The 20,576-nt window shown below is 38.4% G+C and overlaps 1 protein-coding gene across 2 annotated transcripts in view; it reads right to left on the minus strand.

Annotated features, from left to right (window-relative positions):
* The window catches only part of cfap46 (cilia and flagella associated protein 46), a 69,500-nt gene that overhangs the window by 14,663 nt on the left and 34,261 nt on the right, over window positions 1-20,576 (minus strand). Inside the window, exons 21-44 of one of the 2 annotated variants that reach the window (XM_087802981.1) lie at window positions 20,056-20,237; window positions 19,651-19,782; window positions 19,400-19,565; window positions 15,613-15,679; window positions 15,411-15,546; window positions 15,136-15,319; window positions 13,469-13,616; window positions 12,185-12,408; window positions 11,948-12,073; window positions 10,643-10,804; window positions 9,530-9,678; window positions 9,346-9,444; window positions 9,228-9,288; window positions 6,943-7,095; window positions 6,675-6,875; window positions 6,495-6,601; window positions 6,093-6,275; window positions 5,217-5,355; window positions 4,703-4,900; window positions 2,716-2,904; window positions 1,483-1,569; window positions 1,224-1,400; window positions 986-1,159; window positions 583-680 (exon numbers count right to left, since the gene is read on the minus strand). In XM_087802981.1, the coding sequence (XP_087659107.1) occupies window positions 583-680; window positions 986-1,159; window positions 1,224-1,400; window positions 1,483-1,569; window positions 2,716-2,904; window positions 4,703-4,900; window positions 5,217-5,355; window positions 6,093-6,275; window positions 6,495-6,601; window positions 6,675-6,875; window positions 6,943-7,095; window positions 9,228-9,288; window positions 9,346-9,444; window positions 9,530-9,678; window positions 10,643-10,804; window positions 11,948-12,073; window positions 12,185-12,408; window positions 13,469-13,616; window positions 15,136-15,319; window positions 15,411-15,546; window positions 15,613-15,679; window positions 19,400-19,565; window positions 19,651-19,782; window positions 20,056-20,237 (3,542 nt within the window). Of the gene's footprint in view, window positions 1-582; window positions 681-985; window positions 1,160-1,223; window positions 1,401-1,482; window positions 1,573-2,715; window positions 2,905-4,702; window positions 4,901-5,216; window positions 5,356-6,092; window positions 6,276-6,494; window positions 6,602-6,674; window positions 6,876-6,942; window positions 7,096-9,227; window positions 9,289-9,345; window positions 9,445-9,529; window positions 9,679-10,642; window positions 10,805-11,947; window positions 12,074-12,184; window positions 12,409-13,468; window positions 13,617-15,135; window positions 15,320-15,410; window positions 15,547-15,612; window positions 15,680-19,399; window positions 19,566-19,650; window positions 19,783-20,055; window positions 20,238-20,576 lie in introns of both variants that reach the window. The other variant, XM_087802980.1, reaches the window with a different exon arrangement.

The following is a 20,576-nucleotide window of genomic DNA, read 5'->3' on the forward strand; positions in this document are numbered from 1 at the left end:
CAACTACTGTATTGGGATCTGAATATTGGAATTCCAATCGGTCCAAATGGGAATTCTACCAGGACAATCTTCAATTCTAAAAGGAGAAATTCGAAATACATTAAAAATGTTTTAGTAAAAAGACTGAATCATGGAATTCCAATCTGTACTAGAAGGATTCCAGATCCTACTAGTACAAATTGGAATCCTACTACTGAACCAGGATCTGAATATTAGAATTCCAATCTCTACCAGAAGGATTCCAGATCCTACTAGTAGAGATTGGAATCCTACTACTGAACCGGGATCTGAATATTAGAATTCCAATCTCTACCAGAAGGATTCCAGATCCTACTAGTAGAGATTGGAATCCTACTACTGAACTGGGATCTGAATATTGGAATTCCAATCTGTCCTAGGAGAAATGGGAATTCTACCAAGACAATCTTCAATTCTAATAGGAGAAATTCGAAATACATCAAAAGGATTTAGAAAATAGACTGAATCATGAAATTCCAATCTGTACTAGTAGGATTCCAGCTCCGACTGGATTCCAAGCTGTACTGTGACATATACATATACGTAGATAGGACATGAAGTTACCCGTCAGCAGAGTGTTGAAGTATTAAGATGTGGAGGTTCGGAGGAATTTCTGTGAGCAGCTGTAGGTGTGAAGGATTGATGGTCACCTGACTGACGGCCTGTATTGAAACACAAAAACTTTAACAAATACTATCTTAAGGAAAAATAAATGATGATATGGTTGAAACGTATTCGCAAGTAAAAAAGGAATCGTTAAAAGAGCTCTATGAAGTTTGCAAATAGTTTTTTACTCACTCCAGCGTAGCAATAAAACTTTCTAGTCTGTGTTGAGGTGAAAACAATACCGCAGAGAAAGCCAACTTTTGAACCAGAGCAAGCGTCGTCTCCCCCATCAAGGGAACGCTCCCGAGCCGGCCACGACACCGGCCATTTATCATGTGAGCCGGGAGTTTGAAGGCGCTACCTTGGAGACGGTTTTTAGGGAGTCCTCCACCCTCGTCTGCATGCTGTTGGGCCGGTCCTCGTGGGAGAGGAGCAGCTTCCTGTGCAGGCTGAGCAGCGCCGAGAGCTCCGAGACGCTGGTGTCCGTGCACACCGAGTTTAGAATGTCGGACATCTGCGCGACGGCACAGCCGCTCTGGGGGGGGAAACCGAACGGGTTGGATCGGACCACGGTTTCACAGACTCTACTGACCCTTTACCTGAAACAGGGTGAGGTATTGAATTGCTTTTTCAGGGCAGGACTGGCCGTAACACTCCAGCATGTTGAGAGCTGCGTCCGTGAGGGTGGAGGCCAGGAGCTTATGTTGGAGACACAAGGTGATGGATTCATCCAGGACTTTCCTGGCTTGTGCTAACAGCCGCTCCGCTTTCACACGCTTGAGTTGCACAGTGAGATTAAGTTATTATATATGCACTAATAAAGTTTTTTTTTAAGCAATGGTAGCTACAAAATCTCACCTGACATTTGACAGAAGGCTTTGAATCATGCTGGCTCGGGTCCTTTCCGGGGTCTTTTTCTGCCGAAGTTCGTTCAGAGAAAACTTTCTGCTGAAAAAAACCCCCATTAAAGATCATTTAATCATCGATTCTAGTCCAAAGAAAACTTTTTGTTTTTCTAATTCTAGCTCAGCTCTGAAAAAATATAGGGGTGTAGGAAAATATTGATCAATTAAAAAAAATCCCCCTTTTTTTCCATTAGACTGTATCAATATTGAGCACTGTAACATATTTCATTTTTGTCACAGTTATTTTAGAGTTTTAGAGTTTTTTTTAATCAAATGTGTATAAGGCAAAAATAATTGTTAATTTTATTTATGATTAACATGCAAATATTCACAATTTGCAATTTGTTCTGCTAGCTGGAAACAGTCATGACGTCAATCCCAGCTAAGAGAACATTGTAATCCCGCGAGATCCCGTTGATGACTGAGGACGAGAGGATGCAGTCAAGTTTCGGACATTTTCTGTGGTCTCTTTATTCTGCAACACCAGAGTCAAGTACTCTACAATGCTACAAATACACAATTGTAACTACAGTATCACAATATGTCCCAAAATATACCAACCTTACTTATGGTGCCAACAATACAGTGAACTCCCATGATGCATTTCTTCCTTTGTGACGGCTGATTGGTGGCTACAATATTATTTGATTGTCATATTTAACTGTAACTAAATAACTATTAAAAAGGCTCCAATCATCAACTCTCAATAAGTTCAGTTAATTAATGTTGTGATCTTTTTACTTTCCTGATATATACAATGAAATTATACTCTGCTGATTTGAAATAATGAATTAGTAAAAATGAATCAATTCCGATGAAAGTTATTACAGTATTAACACTATCTACCTGGCTGCTTATATTATATATATTCACATTTATGTTTGGATTTCAGGGATGTTTTTATAAATTTAATTCACCGTCAAATACTTATTTAAGGTCAACTTCGCTCTCTTCCAGTGACACATTGACAGAGCTTCATGCACAGATTCAGACTCCAGTCGTCACATGACATCCTGGTTTGCTTTGAGTAAAATTTATCAAGGACTTTTAAATACTTTAAAAAACTCTGTAAAAGCGAGTCGACTTTAAAGCAGCAGTGGCCACACAACAGCTCTTATCTGCTCTGTTTGGAACTCTTACAGGGAGTTGATCATGTGACTCTGTGGATATAATTTGATTTTCCTACCTTCTTACTGTGGTTCCACAGAGAGGACAGGTAGAGGGGGTCCATTTGAACAGCCATCAGCAGCATGTTCTTTCCCATCAAACTCAGGCGGCGAGCTCTGGTCTCTGGATCGTCCAGGGAGCACGAACTGACGGCAGAGAGCTGACCCAGGGCTACCTGCCCCGTGGTTCTGCCCGTGCTCAGCCATTCCTGCAAGAATGAGGACACAGAGAGCAACACCTCCATCACTTTTTTTTTTTGTTTAAAAGAAAATAACGTTTTTAGAATCGACTGGTGACTGTGTGGAAACTGGAGCTGGTTCTGTGCAGACGAGGGATTAATTGATAAACAAACATTAGTCTGAGATATTTTTGTATCCAATTATCTCATTCGTTTGTTATTTTTAAATATGAGGATCAGTCTTATTACACGCCACAATTTCATTTGGTGCTGCTTTTCAGTTGATCCAATAACCCGTCTATATATATATATATATATACATCTATATGTCATGTTGTTTAGAGGTCAGTAGGTGGCGCCAACCATTTAAAAATGATGTTCATTTGGAACAGTTGTTCAAAACAAAGGAAAATACAAGTGATGATCTGATGAAGCTTCATGAAGCAGTGTCATTATTTTCAGAGACCACTAGATGGCGTCTCTGCACTATTTTCTAACGATGGGATGATGAAGCTTCATGGAACAGTGTCATGTTGTTTGGAGAGTTTACACTGCTTCATGATTCTTCATTAGATCTTCACTTGTGTTAACGTCTACACGTGTAAACGGTTACACGGATAACAAATAATAACCGCTTAGAAAAATCTCTAAAAGTTCACCTGTCTCTTTTCTATCTTCCTCTACATATATTTCTCACCGTTATACACATGCATGTAAGTGACGCTGAGCTGCTGTTGACCAATGAGGCGTGTGTGTTTTGGTCATGTGATGCGGGAGAAGTGGACTATTGTGTCATACACTTTTTTTTAAACCTTGACTCGCAAAACTTCATAAATAATTGATAAAACGACATATACACGATATACAGTTCATTGATACGCAAGGATTAGCGTTTAAAAAGTTAGTAAATTTCCTTTATTTGTGGTTTTGTGTTATTATTCGGCAAAGTGTATTATCATAGAGTATAATGGATACATAGTCAGCTAGTCAGAAAAAATACTATAAATTAAGTTTTGTCAATTATCTGTTAAGTTGCTGTAATTTAGTAACTTTTTGAAGTGAGTTTACAAGAATACGTTGTTTTTTTTTGATTACTACTGGAAGGGCTTTGTTGTAATGGTGTTTGAATAAAGAGACAGACTAGTGGTAATATAGCGCAAGTGCGTGTAACTGGTTACATGACGGTCACTGGCCTCCACTAAATGTGTGGAAACATTGAAACCCCAAAACAAAGACAGGTGTGAGAAAGTGTTAACCCTTGTGTTATCTCAGGGTCAAGGTGACCCGTAGGCTTGACAACAAATGTTTTTTTGTGGTTTTTACTTGTGTTACCTTAACCCAAAAGCAACATGATGGATCCCGCAAACATGTTTGTTTTTAGGGCATTTGGGTCACCTTGACCCTGAGATAAAACAAGGGTTAAGATGGGATGCAATTGGAGAAAATAATTCCGTTTTTCAAAGTGTCCATACATACATCAGCTTTCAATGTACAGTATTTATTAAAAACTTTTATTACAGTTTGGAGGTGAAGTTCCCTTTTGAGATGCAACACAATGAAAGCAGAAGAACCTCTACTGCCCTTTATAATATTTGTCAAAATGTACTGAGATGTCAGTGCTGTCAGTCAGGGGTAGTCAACCTTTTTTGCACTTAGATGTTGACTGACCTTCAGACAAAAAAACAGATGTCACAAGTTTACAGTTTTTTTTTTTTAAGGTTACTGAAACGATTGTCTTGTGTCAAGTGTAACAAACTTATGTAAATTAAGCGAAAATACTGTATTTTTCTTAGGGAATAAAGGGGAACAAACTGAATGCGTGTCTTACATGTTCAAGGGTTTCAGGATCTGGTGTTTCGTAGGTGAAATCTGCCAACGTGAGCTCGGCCAAACTCATGTTTTCTCGGTCCAGGGCTTTTTGTTTCAGGAGCTCACACTGTTGCTCCAGCATCGAGAGGCAAAACTCTGCGAGAGCCATTCGCAGGTTCACCAGCCGACGAGTTGTTGGCAGAGACAGTCCACAACTCTGGCAACAACACAAAGATAAACTGTCTTGTTAGTATACTTTTCAAGTTGTGTACGCAGAGTAGCAGCGCCATCTGCTGGATACACACTGACACACTCATCAGATCGGGGTTCATATTCCATTTGTCTAAAAAAGGTGTGATATTTTGCTGCTAGAAGCTTAAAATGAAGTGTAAAAAGGCGACATAAAATCGTTTTCATCCATTAACCATTATCCTGAATTTAAATTCATCATAATATTTTTAAATTATTTATATATTTGCAATATTTGGCTAGTTATTTATCTAATATTTTTTTATTCAACTGCTGGTCTGTACCTGTTTCTCAGTAGGTAGGAGGCTCTCTGCGTGCAGTACCACACGCTCTTGCTCTAAAACTGCCAAATTCAGGCAGGAGAGGGCGTCGAGCAGAAATCTTTTCTTCTCCTCCATGTTAGTCGTGCTGCTAGCAAGGGTTCTGAAGAGGAGCAGTGAAGAGATGAAGCTCAAATGCAGTGAAAATACGACACCAAAATAAGGAAATTCTATAAATATATAAATACAAGCTGTTAACATGTGCAAATTACATTCAACAAACATGCAAAAAGTTAAATTATTTCCTTCATAAATTGAAATAAATACACCTTTTCATGTAGACTTGCATTTGCCACTTAAATGAGATCCAAACCCGTTTTAACAGAAAACAAAATGAACCCATTCTGAAACTTTCATTAATACTTACTCCAAAAGTTTAAGGCAAGTGAAATTAAGACTATTTAAGACTCTTTTTTAATACCATTTGTAATTGAATAAAACATTATAACCAAGTGTTCACTGTTTTCTTGGTCTTAAAATTCACATTTAGGTACTTTAAAGCCAAATATGACATTATTTGTTTAGATTCATGAACGTAAAACAAAAACCTTTTAATCAATAAAATATAACATTTTACAAAATGAGAAAAAAAGAAGTTGATATAAATAGTTTTTCTTGCATTAGGTGGTAATGGAAAAACAGAGGGAGGATCCATGATACTGCAGTAATGTGTTCTTGACACCAGAGGGGGCTAGAAACATTTTTTTTATATCATGTATATGAATACAGCTGCTTTAATAACCCCCTGCCCCCGAATAATAGCTCCATGTTAAATCAAGGACAGAATGATCGTGAAAGGGATGTTTAAGTTACAGATGTTTAAATATATATATTTCTGACCTCAGCACTAATGCACACTCTTTGTTGCTCTTGGCAGCGTCCTCCAAGTAGTTGAGTTTAGTGAAACTGTTGGTGCACTCGTGGAGGGTTCTGCAGGCGTTTGTCAGCCTCTGTAAGTCCTGGCAACAAAGTATTTCCCCAGGTCGACAACCGCCGACTGCCCGGACACACTCGATTGCACCCCTGAAGAACAGACAAAATCAAAAATATATGTATAGAAAAGACAATTATTTAAAAAAAATCTTCCAATAGTAGATTTAACTTGATAGTTAAAACGAATTATTATAATAAAATACATTAATTCTATTTCGATATCAGTTACTTTATTGAATCTTAAAATCATCATATTTAATTATCATTATTCATAATAACAAATGTGTCATTTAAACATCACATTTTTACCTCATCTCTAAGGACGTGATCAGGAAGGTGAGTTTTGGCGCCTGGTTGACCTGTTGCTCGATGAGCAGTTTCAGAGCTTCACAGCCTCGCTTCAAGATCAGATCCGTCTGAGAATAGAGATGGTAACAGGAGTCAACATTTTTTCTTTTTTTAAATAGAGCGTCTAGGATTCATTGGTACCTTATTCTGCGCCTCCGGGTCTCCCTGTCCGACCACATCTCTGACTTTGGTCAGCGTGAACTGGTACCAAAAGACCTCGTCCCCAGACAGGCCCTCCACCTTCTCCAGGAGGAGCAGCGCCTGAGCGTGGTTTCCCTCTTCACAATTCAGCGACGCTAGATCCAACAAACTCCTCGCCATGGCGATGTGGTCCCCGAGTTCCTAGAACATAGAGAATGATTTCGTTTCCAGCTTCACACGATGAAGCTCCGTCTCTCCATCGACATACGGATGCAACGAGCTGAGCCTCCACAAGGAGCTGCCGGGCCGGTTCGTGGAGTCCCATGCTGACGCAAACGTCCGCTTTGTCCAGCCAGATGTCCTGACTGCTCACATTCATGGTCCGCTGCTGCGTCGCCATCTTCTTATTTATCTCAGCTACCTATGAAGGTAGACATAGTCATGTGAGATCATCTGACATTCTCTGATAAAAGACAACTTTTGACGTAGCTGTGTTTCTGAATGGGTTGTGAAGTCCCGTAGCAAAGCTAAGAACAATACAATATATAATGTCATTGTAAAAGCGTTAATGTGCAGAAAAATATAAGAATACTGCCTTAGAGGTACAAAATTATTCAATAATACAAAAATAAAATGGCTATAGCTAACAGTACATAACAACTATGAGGACTTCAATAAGGCAAATGGAAAAAAACGGACAATAGAACAGGCTATATTATAGAAAATAGTGAAAAGATAAGTACCGTAAATTCCGGACTACAGAGCGCACCCGATTAAAAGCCGCATGTTCAAATTTTAGAAAGAAAATCAATTTTGTAATTATACAAGCCGCACCGGATTTTAAGCCGCAGGTTTAAACAGCCAAAAAAATGAACTACCGGTAATTCACTACCATTTCTTACACTTAAATAAATAAAGCACTGTGTTATTCTTCTTAAGCATTGTTCAGATATTTACAGTCCGAGGAACCAGCGACAAAAGCACGAGGCAAGTGGACAAACTGTCCGTGTCCTTCAACCGGGGAATTATTTCTTCATCACACCGGCAACACGGATGAGTAGTTCGCTTTTTTCCACCTGATCGTAACGCAGTGATTGCGCGGATAAACGCGACTTCACGGCGGGCCGTCCTGCGTCTCTGCGCCTCACCTAGGATTCACTTAACGCAGCCTTTTTTCTGGACAATAATGGACTTGAACATTGGACACTGATCGCGGGGATTTGACTGTGGGGTGTCGTGGGTGTTCGTTGTTTTGTTCATGTTTGATTGATCCTCCTTTAAGGAGCGTTTTTTGTTAAATGTTATTAAGTAAATATATTTTGATTAACTTCTATAACGGCTTCATGTGTGGTCAGTGTTGTTATAATTAATGCTGTCACTCTGGAGCGTCACCAAGTTCGCACCAGAGCTCCGCCCCATGAAGAATGTGTGTGTGACGATCTCTCGAGGAGTTATGTGAGAAGGTCCGTTACAAAACGTCAGAGGTACTTCATCCATATTTATGATTTCATCTGGCCCGATGGAATTCTCCGCTATCTTTGTTTGAGTGAATGTGCGGAATGAAGTAAGTTTCTCCTCGTAGTCGGGAGGGAGCTGCTGACACAAAGTTACTCATTCATTCTATTGGTCTACTGTTGCTGAGCAAAATGTTTTTCCCGCCACGAAAAAAAAATGAATAAGCCGCACCGTAGTATAAACCGCAGTGTTCAAAATGTAGGAAAAAAGTAGCGGCTTGTAGTCCGGAATTTACGGTATACATCACCATATCACACAATTTAGAGAACAAACAAAAATATATTCGGAATAACAATACTTTAAGAACAGAGAACGGGTTTTAGTTCTGTTGTGCAACTGTTACTGAATTTACATCCAGAATTTTTATTAAGCAGAAATTCTACTTCAATGTACACAAAAAGTAAATTTATTTTGTTTAATTAATTCACTGTTCTCTCTTCACAGAGAAGTAGTATTTAAAACAAAAAAAGGAGTAATTTATAAATTGCTTAAAATATCATAAAATAAATATGAAGGAAAAAATATATATTTCTTGTCCTCTAAAGTAATTTTCTAACCATTAAAAAAGCAATTAATCATTAATTAAACCAATCGCAATTTAGGATAAACTAATAATACTAAAGATGTGAACTATACTCTATTTTAAAATAAAACATTTCACTTAATTTATTTTTAATAATTGTATTCTTTATTAATCTATGATATCATTTATACCATATTACTAGCTAGTATTATTTATTTAGACAATACGTTGAGCTTGTCAATACTTTTTCAATATGTATTCAGCTTATTTACAATATCATTATTATAATTATTATCATTATTGAGCCTTTTTTAAACTAGGAGCTAGTGATGGGTCGACGAAGCTTCATGAAACAGTGTCATGTTGTTTAGAGGTCAGTAGGTGGCGCCATCAGTTTAAAAATGTTTCATTAGAACAGTTGTTCAAAACAAAGGGAAATAGTGCAGAGACCGCCATCTAGTGGACTCTGAAAATAATGACCCGGCTTCATGAAGCTTCATCACGAGTGAGCTCACCTGTTTGGTTGAATTCAGGTGGAATTTTTTCTTTCTCGAGAGAGAGATGACTCTCTGGCACCTGCAGAGAGGAGCGTGGAATTAAATCAGTTAAAACAAATGCGACCATCAAGAGTACCTCATATGCTCCTGCTCGTTGATGCGGCAGAGATTCAGCAGCTCCTTGTGGTACGGACAACTGGTCTCCCTCCCGAGCTGACAGCAGGTTTTCAAGATTCTGAGGAGAGACGGAGACGTTTGTAAATATAGGAATTATCGATGTCTGGAGTTTTATAAATGCGGCGTTCTTTAGTTTTTGTTACCTGAGGCGACACAGGTGAGCGATCCCCCGCCGGTCCAGGAGGTCATAAGAGATGGTCTCGGCCAGATGCAGGACCGGCAGCGCGAGATGGTTGAGGGAGAGCAACAGGAGCCGCTTTTCCAGGAGGCCCAGATAAAACAAGGTCTGTTCCTACGACCAAAAAACCAGGAGAGACCGTGAGGAGAAGACTTGCATCACTATTGTTCGTTCTGTAGTTGAAACCCTTTAAAGGTTTAATGACATTGTTCAGGAGAGTTGTGTGATAGAAAAGTCTTGAGCTAAAGTATGTTTACTAGAGATGGTCTGATGAAGCTTCATGAAGTGTCATTGTTTGAGTCCACTAGATGGCGGTCTCTGCACTATTTTACTTTGTTTTAAACAACTGTTCTAATGAAACATCACATCGTTTTTAAACTGATGGCGCCACCTACTGACCTCTAAACAACATGACACTGTTTCATGAAGCTTCATCAGACCATCACTAAAGTTTCATACTATTCTCACAAAATTACAGATTGCATTATTTATCACCGTGTGGGAAAGAAATGTTGAGGTACAGATGACTTACCATGTAGTGATGTGCTGATGAAGCTTCATGAAACAGTGTCATGTTGATCAGTGGTCAGTAGGTGGCGCCAGTTTAAAAATGATGTGATGTTTTAATTAAAAAGTTGTTTAAAACAAAGGAAAATAGTGCAGAGACGCCATCTAGTGGACTCTGAAAATAATGACACTGCTTCATGAAGCTTCATCAGACCATCACTAGGGACAGGTACAGTTTGTGTTCAGTGGAACACTTTGGACTAAGATTATCAACCGCTTGTGAAACTGCAACAAAGATATAACAGCGAACTAACAGCTCTTTACTTCAGAAAGGATTTGGACAGGCATGTACAGTAAGAAGTTCTGTGCTGTTCTTTCTCACTTGCACAAGTAAACATGTGACTTTAAAACCAGATCTGATTTTTATTCTTTGTTAAAGTGAAAGTCGGATTTAACACCTGACATTATGCACTAACCCTTTATTGACAAGAAACATGATTCAATGAAATCCAACTAAATGAGCTTGAAAAGCATTTTTGGGAGAACAACATATGTATGTGGACGATCTTACCTGCTTCGCTATGGTGTGCACGTTGAGACAGTTGGGGTGGTCGTTGGCTTTGAACACCACCCTGGCTGGCTCAGGACAGGTGAACTGGACCCACTCTTCAGCAGTAATAGGAAGGTTTTCATTCAGTGTGTGGTCTTTAGGTTTCTCCTCAACATGAGGTTGCTGTTCAGAGACAATCAGTGACGTTAGAGACGCGGATAGATCGAGGAGGAAAGTGCATTATCGAGATCAGAAATTCTATTTCTTAGGGAGCTTCATATATTGTGACATTCATGAAAAAACATATAAACAATAACAAAAAAAGCCTTAATATGATGGGATAATATGGACAGAAAATAGAGAGAAAAACAGTTGGATATGAAATGATTGCTTTGAGATGAAAAACGTTTTTTGACTATATAATATTAAGCTTTACTGTATATGCATTTAATTTAGACCAAACCATTATTGATGTGAATATCATTAAAGGGACTCAACCAATGACTTATACACCCGCGCTGTATGCAGGAGGTTTTTTTTAAATTATTTTTATTTATTTAGTTAATTTATTTATACTTTCTTGTAAACTGCTGAAACAACTCACATTTACCCAATATGGGAAGAATAATGGTATATCAATAAAATAGATTTATTGGGACAATAAAAGGATATATTTATCATTATTGGTCAGATTACTTGTTAAACTGCTACTAATATGAAAACCTGACACTCGTGCCTCACTAACATGTTTCAAATGTTGAAGTCTTCCTTTCCAAGATGCAGTAAGTCTCTCATTATGACCATATTTTGAAGTTTTTACTGTTATTATAGTTATTTAAGTTGGTCTGAAATCTCAGCGAAAGAGAGGTTTCGTGGGCGGAGTCCATTATGACGTAATAATGGCTTCACTCCAGCTGAAATCACACCCGCTTTGTTTATACAACAAGTCCTTTAGAGGTGGAGACTTCTGGGATTGATGATGGGTGGTGACCAACCTCGATAATTGACCAATAACAGTGGAGTAGGCGTGGTTATGGTTTATAAGATTTAGAAAAAAAATAAAGTTTTTCAGTGGGCGGGGCTTAAGATCATTTTCTAATGTGAATATTTCAATGAAATGAGAGTTTAGTACAAACAAATACTGATGAGTACAATAGAGTCCAAGATCTATTTAAGACAAACTTAAATCAAAACTTTAGTTTCCCTTTACAAATACAAATAAATTAAACTTGACAATTGAACGTTAATATTTCTGAATAATAAAAAAAAAAGAGTGGTCAAAAATGGGATCTGGATTTTAACAGAGGAGAACAAAGCCCTTCATACCTCCTTCACTTTCTTGCCTTTGCTCTTTTCCTTGCCTTTCTTGCCTGACAGAGCAGAAGGGGGCGGTGTTGGCACTCTGGACTTTTCCATCTCAACATAAAGATCTGCTGCCACCGTCAGGGAGATCTGGAGCACCATGAAGAGTCAACACTCAGTGAAGGTTCCATCTCTACTATAATAATTTGAATACTACAAGATTATACAAGCAAGATAATGCAAAAAGAATCCCTTGAGTACCTTCCATATGAGCAGAACACAGGTGTAGGCTCTGAGCAGGTTCTGCTGGTAGTCCGGGCAGGTTCTGCCGGCGATCATGGCGAGGAGCGTGTGCGCCTGCATCAGTCCGTCCAGGCGTCGCACGTCAGTCAGAGCCGACACACTCTGAGTGAAGGAATACTCCGGGAGATCCTCCTTCAGCTCACACTTTATGGAACTCTTGCAACCCTTTTTTGCATTTCTCTCTGCGGTGGGAAGAGAGTGCACACATTATCCTAATGACCTAAATCATTTAGACGAAATTAATCTGAGAAAATTGATGTAAAATTAACCAACAAAGATCAATATTTTGTTTTATTAAAAAAAAAAATATTTAAAACTACTATTATTATCATTGTGCAAAAAAAATAAAATAGCATATTTTGTTTCTGTTTTCTCATTCATTTGAGTGAAAATTGGTTTGTATGTTGTTGTTTTTTAAATAACGATTAATTATTTATTTATATTTAATTTATTTTATCAACATTTTCAGTTATTTATTTAGTCTGAAAGGTATTTACATATAGATTTTTAAGGGATTTGAGAAATTTCAATAGGTTAAAATAGGCCTCAGTGCCGCCAGGGGTGACATGCAGTCCTTTGACTGTATTTATGTCAAGCAGAATTTAACAATTTTATTTTGTATTTATTTTTATCTCTCCTCACTACTCCAGAAAATACGCTTTTTGTTCAAGGACTTTTATTTTCCTTTTTTGTTAGAATTTATTTCCCTCAAAGATTTAATTAAATATAAAAAATATTTGGATTATTATTTAAAATAAAAGTGATATAAAATACACTCAAATAATAAACTAAGTATATCAAGCTTGATTTTGATATTTGATTTTATACATTTTGTGTGTGATCATTCCTTGTCATAAATATATAAGTTGAGTCAGAATTAAATAATTGATGTTTCGATCAGCTGTAAGGTGGGCATAAGGAATTGAGTTTCTTTAAAGCTAAAAAGAAGTTTCCCAGTGGGATTATGTGAGCGTCGGAAACGAAAGCAACTGCTCAGAGCGATTCTAAAAGAGGTTTCAGGAGAACTCATGTGGGACCTATGTGTCTCAGAGCCTTATCAATTTTTCAAAATAAGGGCTTTTCTTTTGAAATGTGCAAACAACTGGAAGACATTATGGTTCAAAACTAAAAGAAAGACGGTTTCAATAATGAATGAAGTATATTTCCTCAGATATCAGAAGCTAAACTTTTCTTAAACACAGCCGGTGATGTCAGGGACGTAGCATTAGCCGCGTAGCTCACCTTCTGGCTCCTTCTTCTCGATGTGTAACAGGATGTCGATGGCCCACTGAACGAGATGTTCTGCATCGGCTTTGGGGAAGTTGTGGAAGTAAAGCCACTGAGCGAACTCCAGCAGGAGATCCACTTTTTGCCAAGACGTGTCTTCACCCTGTTGGATCAAACAAACACATGGATAGATGTGAGCACATTTATGTATGCCTTCTCAGACATCCTGTATGGATGGATGTCCTGATGTTCATCCATTAACAATTTCATCTATTGACGCATCTATACATCAATCAATCTATTCATTCATCCAGATATCAGTCCATAAATTCGTCCATCCATCCATCCATCCATCCATCCATCCATCCATCCATCCATCCATCCATCCATCCACTCACCTATTGATCCATAAATTCATCCATCCATCCCTCTTTCCATCTATCCATCCACCAATTGATCCATAAATTCATCCATCTATCCACCCACCTATTGATCCATAAATTCATCCGTCTATCCACCCACCTATTAATCCATAAATTCATCCATCCATCCCTCCATCCATCCACCCACCAATCAATCCATAAATACATCCATCGATCCCTCTATCCACCCACACATCGATCCATAAATTCATCCATCCATCCACCCACACATTTATCCATAAATTCATCCATCCAACCACCAATACATTGATCCATAAATTCATCCATCCATCCCTCCATCCACTCACCAATCACCCATGAAAACATCCATCGATCCCTCTATCCACCAACACATTGATCCATAAATTCATCCCTCCATCCACCCACAGATTTATCCATAAATTCATCCATCCAACCACCAATACATTGATCCATAAATTCATCCATCCATCCCTCCATCCACTCACCAATCACCCATGAAAACATCCATCGATCCCTCTATCCACCCACACGTTGATCCATAAATTCATCCCTCCATCCACCCACACATTGATCCATAAATTCATCCATCCATCCCTCCATCCACTTACTTATCCATCCATCCATCCATCAATCATCGTTCATCCATCTAATAAAATATAAAATATATCATTAAAAATTATTTTAAACAAGGCATTTCGAAGCGGCATGTTAGGGTAACAGGGTTACACCTACAATATGTTTTTGGATGAAGATTCCTGGCATGGAAATTACAATTAAAAATATCTCACTATTTAAAGGTATCAATCCACAATGAAATTGGGCATCTATGGATAAAAAAAAGTCTAATACAAATGTTATCAATTAGCACAGCATCAATGATTATCATTATTATTTGATTATATACAATGTTACAGCTGTCACTCATGTTCCTGCAGTTATTGCATTGAAAAAAAATGGGGGACATAATCTTACAGAACTATAAGCCTGGTGTTCATACTCATGACTAATGTAGCTGCAGACAAATACCACAAGATGGTGGTAAGTACTTGTGTGTTGAGAAGCCACATGCTAGCAGAGGTAGTCACTGGGTTATACAGAGTGAGAGGCCAGAATCTCAACCCTTTATTATAAAACTGCTCTTTGACTCACCCCTGGGCTATTTTTACCAGTTGAAATATTACATCTGTAAAAGGAAATTTGCCCTTTAAAATCATAAGATTTTTATCTGACTGAGGAACGATTAAAAAAAAGAGTTGCTGATGTTGACAAAAGTGTTACCTGGAGAGTGGTGAGGGATTTCTGGTAGCTGTAGAGTTGTGTGTTGAGATTGTGTGAACGCAGCGCAACTCGGTGCCACATCAGTGACGAGAACTCGTTCCCGGCTTCCTTCAGGCTCTGCATGTCCAGCATCACACTCTCACCCAGTCGGGCTTTCAACTGGATACGATGCTTCAGCAGATGTCTGAGTACAAATATTGTATTTTAGAGTTGGCTCTCCTCACAACTGTCAGGAACTCCACATGTCCTCGGGGTCTGAATGTGTGGTAACTCACATCCTGTGCTTGATGTTGGGCATGGCTCGGATAGCTTTGTCTAGCATCTGCAGAGCACCCGTGCAGTCGCCGTTGTCCTTGTAGATGATGAGCAGCAGATCGTACATGGCTATCTTCAATATGAGTTCATCTTCATCTAGCAAAGAACAGAAAAAAAGAGTTATTAAAGGAACAATTTAAATTAAAGGTAAAATCCACTTACTTAATGCCTCGGAACTTGAACTTTCAGTAGAGACCACCGTATAGTTCTGCTCGTTCTTCGTCTGTCTCTGCATCAGAAAGAATAAGATCAATGAATGCAGAGCATCTTCAGTTCTGGTTTCAAAGGTTGGATCTGTCATCCATAGACGGAGGAGCTTAACGGCTGAAATTTGTTTTCTTAGCAGGATTAGTGGACTCTCTCGTATACCTCAATGAAACCACGTGGTCAAGGCCCTAATTTAAATCCAGGTATTACTTAACTTGGTCATGTTTAAACTGCAATGAAAAACAGATTATCTTGCCAATATAACATGTAATTATCTGCCAATACTTCCAATCCCGATATATGCAATATCCCACTAGGTTCAGGGCACCAACGTTACCCCCGTTAAGCTGGGTAGTCAGACTTAAGTTGACTAGTGCAGAGTGAGATCTCCTGGCAATGAACTTAAGGTAAGGTAAGGTAAGGTAAAACTTTATTGATCCCTCAGGAGGTCTTCTTCGGGAAATTGTTTTTTCCAACAGCCAGCAATTTTCCATAAACAATACAAAATAATACATAAAAATAAAATAAGAAGAAGAACATAAAGAGGAAGAACAAGACTTAAAACCAGTTGGTGTAGCCCCATTCTGCTCTTTCATTGTGAAAAATAAACATTTCCAACGGTTTTAAGCGTATTAATGATCTGCCATCTTTGGCTCCAACTATAAGCAGTCACCGGCTCCTGACATTGTTCAGTGTCAACAGGGGAAACCTGGCGAAGGTCTCACTACGAAGGTCTGAGGCTGATTCTTATTCGGACCAAATACCGGGACAAACTACATATACACACATACCACAACATTACATTGGGCCGAGTCCTCTTAGGTTCACATTTGGACGTATTGAGTCTCACTTTGGGTCGAGTTACCATCAGCTGATCAAGGTATATACAGACTCAGTTAACCATTTTTTAGGAACTGAAGAAGTTTTTCGGGTTGAGAGGTAAAACTTCTTCCCAAAATTCTACTCAATCCAGTCGCTTTAGAACTCTTTGGATTATTGTTATGAACTATTTACTCCGGTAATTTTGCTACAGTATTAAAGCTTTAAAGGGAATAAGAAGGTAACCTGGTAGTAAGTAAGTAAGTAAGTAATTTATATTTACACAAAGCGCTTAAACAATCAAAAAACAAATACTCAAAAAATAAATACTAAAAAGATCAAGATAACACCGAGAACAACACAGGAGTCCTAGAAAAGCCTGCATTAATAAGAAAGTCTTAAGATGTTTCTTGTAGGAGTCAGTAGATCATCAAACACAGAGGAAGATCGCTCCAAAGCTTAGGAGCAACAGTCTGGAAGGATTTCTATCCTCTGGTCCAGAACCATAAGTAGATTCTGATCCACAGACCTCAGAGCCCGAGCTAAGGTGTAAGGCTGGATCAGATCAGTGATGGAAGGAGGAGCCTGACCATGAATAGATCTGAAAGTAAGAACATGAATTTTAAAGTTTATCCTGAAAGAAACTGGAAGCCAGTGAAGAGTTTTAAGGATCGGAGAAATGTAAGTTCTTCTACTTTAGCGAGTCAGGATGAACTCTAAAAAAAAGAGCCAGTTGGGCACCTATTCAGTGTGCATCCTTGGACACCACTCTGGGCAGATCCAACTGAAAGAAAGCCCCAGGGAGCATACTTAAACCTGTTGGAGAAACTATGTCTCCCTGTTGACCAGCCAAGGTTCCTAGGTCTGTGTGGCTTTTAGGAACTTATCTGGAGTCTGTCACAGTATTCTGTGTGGCTAGCAAAAGTTTTTGTTGTAAGTCCACAAATTGATGAGTTCTTAGACCGTGAAACAAACTCATCTGACATCAATATAAACCCTTGTAGCTTTTAAGTCAATCTGCTTAATTATAATGGAAAACCAACAATACCGAGCTTATAAATTGTTTACAGAAACTTGTGGAGCCTTTGAATTGGCTTGGAGGAGCTTTCTAGAAAAAGGTCATTCAGATGAATGGATGAATGGAGTGCAGACTTATCATCATCAAGGTAACAAGCCAATTAATAAATCAACCTCAAGCACCACTAAAAAGTGACGGATGAGGAATAAAAGGTGATCACCCTTAATAAGAATATTAAAAACCAGATTCCCTCCGGCTGAATTGTTATCCTGAGGCAAAAACTGGCGACTCACTGTTAATCTCACTCAAAAGTTCCCTGCAGCACACCAGAGACATCCCATAATCAATCCCTTTAATTAATTGCAGCAAATGGTTCAGAGACCATGTGGATTTTTTTTCTTCTTTTCTGCTCCGTTATAAATTAATTCATGTGGTTTGAAAAAGCAAATTAAAAGCTGCACTTTGACTGTCGGTTCATTCCAGCAGTGATGGATATTTTTGAAAATTTGTTACACAAAAGACAAGGACGCCGGATTCTAAAGAATACTTTGTTTTTTTTAGTTGATTTAAAAGCTGAGTGGATGTAATGATACAAAATGAAGACCTGTTGTAAAGATTCTCTAAGTGGAAAGGCAATAAAACATGTCGCTGTAATGCAACTGACACTTATTTGGCAAGTATTTAAATGGAAAACGTGTTTAAAAATTGTTCCGGGATTATTGTTCCTAACACTTGAAAGTTTAAATACCATCATACCATGAATGTTTCATCCTACACAGGCTAACAACAACAACAACAAAAAAACCAAAACAATAATAATGTTCTTCGCTGGTAAATTATGATTAAACAATACAAATATGTATTTAAGTTTTTTTTTCACTTTATTGTGGATTGAAAATCTTTAGTTGCTTATAAAACTAAATGTATATAAATCAGGGGTCTTAAATGTGATCGCGCAAGGCTCTTAAAATCAAGTCGGATTTGTAAAAACAAACCAACATAGTACAAGTCTTTTTTCTTGTTGTAAACTATTGAAATGCTATGTTTAGCTTTGGTGCATCGAAGATCTCACTGAATTGCAGTTACACTTTTATGACAAGCAAGGCTAATAGAAACAACGTTATAAAACGTACTTATTGCTGCTTTAAAAGCTGTATATTATTACAAACTACTTAGAACGTAGTACAAATTCAAGATTCAAGAAAGAGCAGCTTCATTAGTCAGTCCACATTGGTATACATACGTGGAATTTTCCGTGGTTGTGGACGAAACCAGAAATGTTAAAAAAAAATTAGAATAGGGATAAACAATATTTACAAAATATACAAGAGACACAATAATGATATTAATAAACACAGTGCAAAAACGTCAACAGGGCAATGAATAAGTATAGATGGCATGGTGGGGATTAACTGTTCATGAGTGGGATGGCAGAGGGAGTATCATACTTCAGGTTCCTAATATATAGAGCTCTGATTTTTACACTGAATCTGTTTTTTCTAATATTGCTATATTAATGATAATATTAACCTGGTTGTAACAAATTAGCACTAGCTAGTAGTGATGGGTTGATGGAACAGCTGGTGAGGTATCATGATACAGTTTATTCCATTAAAAAAAGGCCATTTGAACATGGCATCATTTTAAAAAGTAGAGTTCAATCTAGTGGCCTTTCAAAATGAAGACACTGTATCATGATATCAGCTGTTTCAGCTAGGCAAAACAACATATTTTTGAACAACTTTTAATCATTTTTAATCACTGATAATGGGCATCACATCTTCTGTTGAAACGGGGAGCGATTGGCTCTGAGATGAAGATTTTAGGATCATTAGTTGCTCCATGTAATCAGGTGGAAAGAAAGTATGAACGTCAATTTAAATATAAATGATGAGGCATTCTTACTTTCCCGTGCTTATTGAAAGTATGAGTGAGGGCGTTGAGGATTTTCTGCAGAGGCTCTTTGAGCTGTCGTCTTCCGACTGGAGTGTGTGTCAGAGTCAGGCAAGTGTTCCAGTAGTGCTTAACAGCAGACACACACAGCGCAGGATTCTCAGCTTTCTCTGCATAGCTTTAAAACATAAAAAAAAAACAGAAACTCGTCAGTTTGATCCAAACGGTAATTGTTGCCCGGAAGTCTGGATTAGTTTACGCACCTGACTGCGGACAGAAGCACCTCCAAAGCCTCCTTGTATTTGTACACGTTTCCTAAAGACATGTGGGCTAAACTCAAACCTCGCAAACAGGCGGAACTGCTGAGCATCTCGTTTACCGCCGGCGGTCCGTACCTGTGGATAAAAGCAGCATTTACCTTGAGCGAGTCAATTCGGCTGAAAGGCAGAAGCTGAATTTGCAAGTTGGCAATTCAGCCAGAACTGACACGTTTGGGAAATCTACATTCATAACAAGTGCAATACTCTGGAATATGCACAAGATGTCACTTCCCCCTCAGGGAGCTGGGTAGGCTCATACTCTTGGGAGAACTTGTTTTTTTTTTCACCTCTGTAAATATGCTGATATATATTCATTTAAACATCCACTGTCTCTCAATTAACACGTACAAGAAAGTGGGCGCGTTGTTGAGGCTCTTCTCCGCCGCTTCCTTCAGCCCCAGAGCCTTCTCGGTGCAGCACAACACCAAACCGTAGTCCTGGGCATCGTAGCAGAAAGTAGCCAGCTGGCACCAGACCTTCATCTCCACAACAGCATCTGTCCACTTACAATCAGATCCCATGTTGACCAGCTGTAGGTGAGAAGAGGCAGGAGGGCGAACTGTTGAAAATTCAAGGTGCAATCCAGCGGTGACTCTCAAACTTAAAATTCAAACTTTCACGTGTTTTCTACTCACCCTCATGTCGACCTTGGTTTGGGATTATTGGGAGTAATTTGTTTCTTTTTAGAGTTATAGGCAAAAATGTAAGTATATTGTAATGTAGCGACTAATGCGAAGTTGTCTTCGTCTTCATTTTCGTCCAAAATGACAAATTAAAAAACAACCAAATACCTCCGTACTGCTAATCTGCAACGTAAATTATGTATTGAAGCCTCAACAAGAGGAATTGTTCCAAAAATAAATCAAACA

The sequence above is a fragment of the Callionymus lyra genome, chromosome 11, assembly GCF_982586985.1.
Source record: "Callionymus lyra chromosome 11, fCalLyr1.hap1.1, whole genome shotgun sequence".
Classification (NCBI taxonomy): domain Eukaryota; kingdom Metazoa; phylum Chordata; class Actinopteri; order Syngnathiformes; family Callionymidae; genus Callionymus; species Callionymus lyra.